General features: G+C 41.9%; 1 protein-coding gene across 3 annotated transcripts in view; it reads right to left on the bottom strand.

The window, feature by feature from the left end:
• Window positions 1–451: 451 nt before the first annotated feature.
• LOC124615853 (cytochrome P450 6k1-like) overlaps window positions 452–9,655 on the bottom strand; it is a 262,323-nt gene continuing 253,119 nt past the window's right edge. For all 3 annotated transcript variants that reach the window (XM_047144009.1, XM_047144010.1, XM_047144012.1), the window contains 2 exons: window positions 8,824–9,075; window positions 452–946 (listed from right to left, as the gene is read on the bottom strand). In XM_047144009.1, coding sequence (XP_046999965.1) covers window positions 774–946; window positions 8,824–9,075 — 425 coding nt within the window. In that variant the 3' untranslated portion in view covers window positions 452–773. The remainder of the gene's footprint in view (window positions 947–8,823; window positions 9,076–9,655) is intronic.

Genomic DNA, 9,655 nt, shown 5'->3' with positions numbered 1-9,655 from the left:
GAAAACATTCTCACACTTCCACGTGGATAAAGCTACGTAGGTGGAGACGTATGGGATACACAAATTCCATCCCTGGAGGGAAGAGGTGGCGACAAGAAAGGTATTTGTCTAGCCTTTACCACTAAATAATCCAAATTCAGTTCACCATGCTGAAAACATGGGATAAGCCCAGGGAAAGAAAGAAGAGGAAGACATTGTGCAATAAGCGAATTACCTACACCCAAATTGTGACCTATTGAAATCTATTTCCTTGTATATTTTGAAGTTTATGTTATGGTTTTAATGTACTGGAAGATAATAACTCTGGACGATAGATTGCCCTGCTGTTTTCCATGAATGCTTCTTCACTTATTGTGTTCCTCTGGAGCTCTTTGTACATAACATGAAATTTTTATATGCTTTAAGATGCTAAAGGAAATGAAATGTAAAACAACTTTATATGGTTCTATATTGCTTTTATTAATTCTGTCCAGTCTGTCTTCCAGAAAATGGAGCAAAATTACTCAGTACAAAAATTATTTTAGAATATTAATAAAAACTCTTTTAAACATCTAAACTGAAGCAAAATTTATACTACTCAGTAAGATGATACACTGCATGAGAATGATGATAGTAATGGTGAAAGTAATGACACTCATAATTGTCTATGGTACATGTAATGTAGGTTTTGAGATTTAAAGGTTGGTAAGCTGTTATCAAAAGTGAAAATGAAGGTAGTGGCTAAAATAGTTATCTTTATGATTAGTCAAACGTTCTATCATAGTAGATGAGCACTATACTTTGTTCCTCTTGCTCAGTCTCAATTGGATACCACCCTTCGGCGTAAGGATAAACGACCTGGATTCGAAGGAGAGATTTCGAATGGTCTTCTCGCACGGTTCTATGTTATACTTCGCGAGAATGTGCGTAAGCCCGACTTTCGTTTGCAGCAGGCCAAATCTCATCCCTGAAACAAGAAAAAGTTGTTACTCTTCACTAATATACTCCCTTATACTGAGATAAGAAACAAAGACGATAACTGGGATGAGACTTAACAACCTGTTATGCAAACTTATCACACTTTCGTTGGTATTAGAGCATACACTAATATTTAGTAAGTTTTTAATTTAGTTTTAAATATCTCATGTAAATCTGTAAAATTTTTGTAGCATTTTCTTGCTTTTGAACGAGGTATGACATCTGAAACTGTTCTTGTTGAATTTTCAATTTTACACTAGCTCAATTTTCTATTCAACCACATGTCTTTCTTTCATATATGTTGTTCCTTCTTTATTTTGACATTAATTACAGTATTTTACCACCCAACACTCTTTCCCATTTATTATGATCCAATGTATAAGATTATAACAGTTCATCAATCATCCATCAAAAACTGTTGACTACGAGAATGTTGAGTTTTCTGTTCAGCTCTAGATAAAGGTAATGGAATCCACAACCATGCATGAGCAGCGCCAATTAGACGGAGAGAGGGGGGGGGGGGGGGTTCCGACAGCCGATCAGTTCCGGCCGTTCCACCAGGAAGGAGGTACAAAGCTCATGTTGTCTGTAGTTCAACCATGCCTAGATGCCTAGACAGTCAATACCGCGGTCCGATCGCGTCCGCATTGTTACTTTGTGCCAGGAAGGGCTCTCAACAACGGAAGTGTCCAAGCGTCTCGGAGTGAACCAAAGTGATGTTGTTCTGACATGGAGGAGATACAGAGAGACAGGTACTGTCAATTACATGCCTCGCTTAGGCATTACTACTGCAATGGATGACCGCTACCTACGGATTACGGCTCGGAGGAACCCTGACAGCAACGCCACCATGTTGAATAATGCTTTTCGAGCGGCAACAGGACGCCGTGTTACGACTCAAACTGTGCGCAATAAGCTGCATGATGCGCAACTCCACTCCTGACGTCCACGGCGAGGTCAATCTTTGCAACCACGACACCATGCAGCGCGTACAGATGGGCTCAAAAACATGCCGAATGGACCCCTCAGGATTGGCATCACGTTCTCCTCACCGATGAATGTCGCATATCCCTTCAACCAGACAATCGTCGGAGTGTTTGGAGGTAACCCGGTCAGGCTGAACGCCTTAGACACACTGCACAGACAGTGAAGCAAGGTGGAGGTTCCCTGCTGTTTTGGGGTGGCATTATGTGGGGCCGACGTACGCCGCTGGTGGTCATGGAAGGCGCCGTAACGGCTGTACTATACGTGAATGCCATCCTCCGACTGATAGTGCAACCATATCGGGAGCATATTGATGAGGCATTCGTCTTCATGGGCGATAATTCGCGCCCCCATCGTGTACATCTTGTGAATGACTTCCTTCAGGATATCGACATCGCTCGACTAGAGTGGCCAGCATGTTCTCCAGACATGAACCCTATCTACCACGCCTGGGATAGATTGAAAAGGGCTGTTTATTGACTAAGTGACCCACCAGTCACTCTGAGGGATCTACGCCGAATCGCCATTGAGAAGTGGGACGATCTGTACCTACAGTCCCTTGATGAACTTGTGGATACTATGCCACGACGAATACAGACATGCATCAGTGCAAGAGGACGTGCAGCTGGGAATTAGGGGTACTGGTCTGAACAGCAATCTGGACTACCATCTTGAAGGTCTCGCTGTATTGTGATACGACATGCAATGTGTAGTTTTCATGAGTAATAAAAAGGGCGGAATGTTGCTGATGTTCATCTTTATTCCAGTTTTATGTACAGGTTCCGGAACTCGGAACCGAGGTGATGCAAAACTTTTTTTGATGTGTGTACATTTAGGGTATACCCCATAGCAGATGATCTGACAAAAAATATTTTACAGAACTATCATAAGAACACGATAATCCAGATCAAGTCATGATTCAGAAATACGTGTCACACATTACAATGACACATATCAAGTAACATAATTGACGAAATAACATCACGAACAAAATCACAATTTTAAGCTACTAGTGATAAGTGAACAAGAACAACGTCAATACAAATTTGAAGGAAATAATGCAGTTTTCATTTCTTCTGAATAGCCAGGTATCATTAAGACAACAACATCCATTGGTGACATATCAAGAGGGTAGTAAGTTGCTCTGCTCTTACAGTTTACTTCTTCATTTACTCTTGCTAGCATGGGTAGGATGTGTGCATGTTCTGTGTGGACGAAGGAGAAGCTGGCTGCAGTCCGCGAACAGGTGAGTGCACTTTTGGCTACTGTCAGTCACCTTCAGGCTGCTGCCTTGGGGAGTAGCGCTGTTGGAGAATCTGGTGCATCGCATGGTACACTCCAGGTGTCGCTTGTTTCGCCCAGAGGCTCTGCTTCTAAGACAACTCCTAGTGTACCAGACGCAGTGGAACTGCACTCACAGCAGAGCGAGTGGCAGGTGGTAATGCGTTAGCGTCGCTCGAGACGGAGGTCAACGTGAAGGCCGACCGTCTGGCCTTGCCCATTCGCTCTGTGAGTGAGGAGGTGGACGTTCCTTTAGCAGGATACGAGCACGCACACCAGGAGAGGGGTTTACTAGTTATCACGACTCCAACATCAGGTGCGTTATGGAGCCCTTTAGGCAGATAGGGCTGGAAAGAAAGCCAATGTGCACTAGGTGTGTCTGCTGGTGGACATCATACGAGAGATAGAGCGTTCAGGGTGCAGTCGTCTGCACGTTTTGGCTCATGTTGGCACCAACGACGCCTATTGCACTGGTTATGAGGTCGTATCAGTTTCTAAGGAGGCTGGTGGAGGTGGTGAAGGCAGCTGGCCTCAAGTGCAGGGTGCAGACAGAGTTCGCAATTTGCAGCACAGTTCCCAGAGTTGATAGGTGTCCTTTTATTTGGAGCCGAGTGGAGGATCTCAACCGACTGTGACGGTCTTGCCAGCAGATTTGTAGACCTTTGTTATTGAGTGGGGATTTGTAGGTCAGGGTTGCACTACACGAAGGAAGCAGCTACTCAGGTAGGAGCGCACTTTTGGAATGCGCATGGGGGTTTCTTAGGCTAGGCGGTAGTTTGAAGTATTCTGAGGAACGCCGCGCGGGATTAGCCGAGTGGTCTAGGGCGCTGCAGTCATGAACTGTGCGGCTGGTCCCGGCGGAGGCTCGAGTCCTCCCTCGGGCATGGATGTGTGTGTCTGTCCTTAGCATAATTTAGGTTAAGTAGTGTGTAAGCTTAGGGACTGATGACCTTAGCAGTTAAGCCTCATAAGACACACATTTGAACATTTTGAACTCTGAGGAACGCTCACCAATCGATATGCGGAAAGGGAAGTCAGATCACGGTTATCAGTAAGTTGTTGAGGTATTCATAACGAAGCTCCCAAATCCACTGCTCTCCAGGAAAGCACTCGCGCTCAAATTATTCTTGGGACCAAGAGCTGGCTGAAACCTGAACTAAAAGGCTCTGAGCTGTTTAGAGAGTCATGGAACGTATATCTGAAAGACAGATTAGACACCATAGGAGGGGGAGGGCTCATTGCGGCTGGAAAAATATTGTCTGCGTTGAAGTTGGAAATGAGTGTGACAGTGAAATTATCTGGATGCGTATAACAGGTCTAGGAGAAACCAAGTTAATTTTTTGATGTTTCTACCCGCCACCCGATTTCGCAGTGACATTTATAGAACCATTCAAAGGAAGTTTTTGGTCAGAAGCGAGTATACAGGTAAGAGCTACTCAGGTCGGAGAGCACTTTTGGGGTGCACATGAGGGTTTTTAGGCTAGGGCAGGTCATGACCCAGATCATGCAGTACTAGTTGGAGGCGACTTTAACCTACTGGGTATGGACTGGGACGTCTATGGATTCATTGCAGGGAGTACACACAGACAGTCTTACGAAGCATTTTCGCATACGTTTTCTGGAAACTGTCTTAAGCAGCTAGTTTGGCAGCACACACGCTATAGAAATATCTTTGACTTTGTAGCTACAAACAGGCAGGATCTTAGCGAGAGCATCAGTATAGAGACGGGGATTAGGGATAATGATGTTGTTGTAAGTCGAAAATTAATAAATTCATCAAGAATGCTAGGAGAGTGTTTCTGCTAGAAAGAGCAGAGAAGCAGTTGTTAGTATTTCACTTAGACAGTGAATTGAATCTCTTAGATCCAGTAAGATGGAGGAAGAGGAATTATGGGCAAAGATTAAACAGATTGTTTATTACAAGCTGGGAAACTACGTGCCCAGTAATTTGATTAAGGACGGAAAAGACCCACCGTAGTTTAACTACGAAATTCGGAAAATGCTGAGGAAGCAAAAACTGTTGCACTACTGGTTCCATAGCGAACGCGCAAACGTCGACAGGCAGAGGTTAATTGAGGTCCACGCCTCTGTAAAAAGATCTATGCGTGAAGCATAAAACAACTACAGCCCTCATAACTCAGCAAAAAATCCAATCAAGAGCACGAGAAAATTCTGGTCCTGAGTAAAATCGCTTAGCCGGTCTGCGGCTTCCATTCAGTCACTCATAGACCAGCTTGGTGTGGCAGTAGAACATAGCAAAAGTATAACCGAAGTTTTAAGTTTCACATTTAAGAAATGTTTGACACAGGAGAATCGTACAAACATACCGGTATTCGAGCACTGCATAGATTCCCGTGTGGAGAACACAGTAACAAGCATCCATGGCGTAGAGAAACAATTGAAAGAGTTGGAAACAAATAAATCACCAGGTCCGGATGGAATCCCAATTCAGTTTCACAGAAGTTCTGTACGGCATTGTCCTCTTACCTAGCTTACATTACCACGAATCCCTTGCCTAGCGCAAAGGCCCAAGGGACTGGAAAAAAGCGCAGGTGGCTCCAGTATATGAGAAAGGTAAAAGTACGGGCCAGCAAAATTGCAGAACAATATCCCTAACTTCTGTTTGCTGCAGAATCCTTGAACATATTCTCAGTTAGAATATAATAAACTTTCTTGGGACTGAGAAGCTTATATGCACGAATCAGCATGGTTTTAGTAAGTATCGTTCGTACGAAACTTGGCTTGCCCCCTTTTGCGAATTATGAATGGAGGGCAACAGGCAGTTTTCATACTTCTACATTTCCAGAAAGTATTTGACACTGTGTCCCATTGCAGACTGTTAACGAAGGTATGAGCAATGGAATAGGTTCCCAGACATGTGAGTGGCTCGAAAACTTCTTAAGTAATAGAACCCAGTACGTTGTCGTCGACGGCGAGTATTCATCAGAGATAAGGATATCGGCAGGAGCCCACTAGGGAAGTGTATTTTCTGTATACATAAATGATCTGACAGACAGGGTGGGTAACAATTTGCGGTTGTTTATTGTTGATGCTGTGGTGTAGAGGAAGGTCTCGAATTTGAGTGACTAGGTGGTTAGAAGACGACTTAGAGAAAAGTCAATGACTCTTAGTTCCCAATGTAAAAAAATGTAAGTTAATGCAGATGAGAAGGAAAAACAGACGCCCAATGTTCGGAAACACCATTAGTAGTGTTCTGCTTGACGCAGTCACGTCGTTCAAATATCTAGACACGACACTGCAAAGCAATATGAAATGGAATAAGCATGTGAGAATTGTGGTAGGGAAGGTAAATGTCAGTCTTCGGTAAGGACTGCGAGAAATTAGGGCTCATACGGAAGTATATAGACATTCGTTTTTCCTCTTGCTCTACTTGCGAGTGGAACAGGAAGTAAAATGACTGGTAGTGGTACAAGGTATAGTCTGCCATGCACCATACGGCAGCTTTTGGAGTACATATGTAGATGTAGGTGTAGATAAACTACCGAATCGGCTCGGCGATGAGCGTAAATTGTCCTAACCCTCTCTCCAGACGGGGAGAGATTTAGCAACACGATTCAGAGAGCGCACTTACAAAAGCTATAGTGCACTTGCTTTCCATTTGAGGGTGAATGGTCATCTTTTGCTTCTCATCAATGATGATTTGGACATTGTGCACGATGAACCTCTATATTCTTGAAAAATTGGAAATTTATGTGCATCGCCGATCCGGTCCGGAAATTGTTATCAATGAGGAATTCGCAAGTGGCATGCACTGGCTTTCTCAACATTTTTCACGATTTGATGGTTCATTAACCTGTCTCCTTTCGCGCTTACTTACTTTTTTTTCTTTACAGCGAATAATAATTTTATTTCATTTTTATTCATCTTTCGTTTCTATTACAAGTAAAATAAAATACTTGGCTATTGTATACGTTTGTTTGGAAACCGATTGCATTCGTTATTATTAATATTTCTTTTAGAATGCATTTAGAATGTATTTGCATCAATCACTATTGTTTCTGGAATTCTGAATGTAGGTGGCACATCTGTTTACCTTTAGCGCATCTCTGTGCATTTGTGGAAGTGACACATGACTGCGTTCAATCATGTTTTAGAAGATTCCTGTTGTTTTATCGATTTTATAACTTTGTATCATTTTGTAATACATTTTTATATTTTGTACTTGGTCATAAGGCTTTAACACCATCTGGTGTCGGCTTCTATCACAGTGTTTTTATTATTTTAGTTACTTTTCTCATTTTTACTATTTTAGTTGCATTTTACATCTATTTGTTGTTTGCCACTCATTCTTTCATGGTTTTTTTCTTAGTTTCTTTATAATTAATCATGGCATTGTGGCATCGAACGTGACGAATAATCTAAATAAAAACAAAAAAGTTTCTCTCGTGGGCTTAAGTAGTCCAATGGTCAGCATATCATCTGGCGTGTTCAGTTGTTAATTTTTGGATGCATTATTTCCTTCAAATGTCTGTTGACGTTGCCACTGGTAACTTACAGTTGTGGTTTTGAACGTGCCGCACTGACTACATTTAAAATTGTTTCATCAACTATGTTACTTGGTATTTATCATCTGGCATCAAGTCTTGATCTGGATTACCATGTGTTAATGATTGTTTCGTAAAGTATTTTTTGAGAGGTCATCTGATGTTGAACTACACCCCGAACATAAGGTCAACTAACATCTTTAGACTGTTATTAATGACGTAATAACATTGGTTGTAATTTTCACATGGTATGGAGAAGGCTAGAGCTTTTTACCAATGGCGCTTAACAATAAGCTGAAAGAAGGTAGAGAAATTATGTAAACTTGCTTGTGTAGCAGTAATAGGAAGCTCAGTTTCTTGTTAAAAATGGTCAAATCGTAAGTTTTAAATATTACAATTACTCCGAACCTACAAGGGTATAGCCCCATTGTCTCCTAGAGGATTACCATATTGGGAGAACACATCACCATAGCTCCATTTAAAAAAAGTGAAGTTTATACCGACGTCTCTGTAATTATGGCTATTGGTCTGTGAGAAATTTCTCAGAAATAATTTGGGCGAAAACAGAATAACGATAATGTTAGTGGGTCGGGAAATATTTGTGGTAAACTCTTTATGTGAATCATATAATGTTAATTATATCTAATACCTTATTTCTGTATGTTATGTACTCTGTATAAACAACATAAACAGTTTTTTGTACTATCCTTGATTCCAGTACATTACGAATTGTCCTGAGCACATTAGTATGTATACATTTAAGTGACTGTGATATGATTTGGAAGAAATTGTAACTGAACATGTATTTTTGTCTCTTATTCCACTTTTTTAAGTGTCTGTGTAGAGAAATATAAGGGTATTATATCTATTCTAAAATGCATTACACAGTTGTGTTTTTATGAAATGTTCCATATCCTCGACATTTCCTCCTTGTACATACAGTACGTCCAAGCTTAACTTTGCAGAAGCATTTTTTGTTAGTATGTGTGATACTACTGAAAGAGGTCAAAGTTGAAAGGAATAAAAAAATAGTGGTGAGGTGGTTTCAAGAAAGAAAACGAGATACGACGACATGTGCAACAGTTCTCTGACTCACCTATGCAGATGCGTGGTCCTTCTCCAAACGGCAAGTAAACGTAGGGGTGTCTCTGGGCCTTCTGCTCCTCAGAGAACCTCTCGGGGTCGAAGCGTTCTGGGTCTGGAAAGTACTCTGAGTCATGGTGGAGACCATACGCAGGTATCAAGATCTTAGTACCTTTCTCCAGAACGATATCAGTACCAGGGATCTTGTACTCAGTATTGCATTCCCTGTTGAGTATAACAACTGGTGGATATTTTCTCAGCGTCTCTGTAACATGAACAGTGAAACAATTTTTTTCAATAATCAATTAAGTACTTTTCTCATTTCATATTGTACTATCATTGTAAAGCATATTCCTGTGTTTTTAAGTAGGCTGTTCGATTTTGTGGAAGAGTTCTATAGAGATGCCCAATGAAATATCATCTGTGAATTTGCTTGAATCTAACTTATGTAGTTCATAATATACACTCCTGGAAATTGAAATAAGAACACCGTGAATTCATTGTCCCAGGAAGGGGAAACTTTATTGACACATTCCTGGGGTCAGATACATCACATGATCACACTGACAGAACCACAGGCACATAGACACAGGCAACAGAGCATGCACAATGTCGGCACTAGTACAGTGTATATCCACCTTTCGCAGCAATGCAGGCTGCTATTCTCCCATGGAGACGATCGTAGAGATGCTGGATGTAGTCCTGTGGAACGGCTTGCCATGCCATTTCCACCTGGCGCCTCAGTTGAACCAGCGTTCGTGCTTGACGTGCAGACCGCGTGAGACGACGCTTCATCCAGTCCCAAACATGCTCAATGGGGGACAGATCCGGAGATCTTGCTGGCC

The sequence above is a fragment of the Schistocerca americana genome, chromosome 5, assembly GCF_021461395.2.
Source record: "Schistocerca americana isolate TAMUIC-IGC-003095 chromosome 5, iqSchAmer2.1, whole genome shotgun sequence".
Taxonomy (NCBI): Eukaryota; Metazoa; Arthropoda; class Insecta; order Orthoptera; family Acrididae; genus Schistocerca; species Schistocerca americana.
The sequence above is the reverse complement of the archived record's forward strand: the minus strand, read 5'-3'. Positions and strand labels throughout refer to the sequence as shown.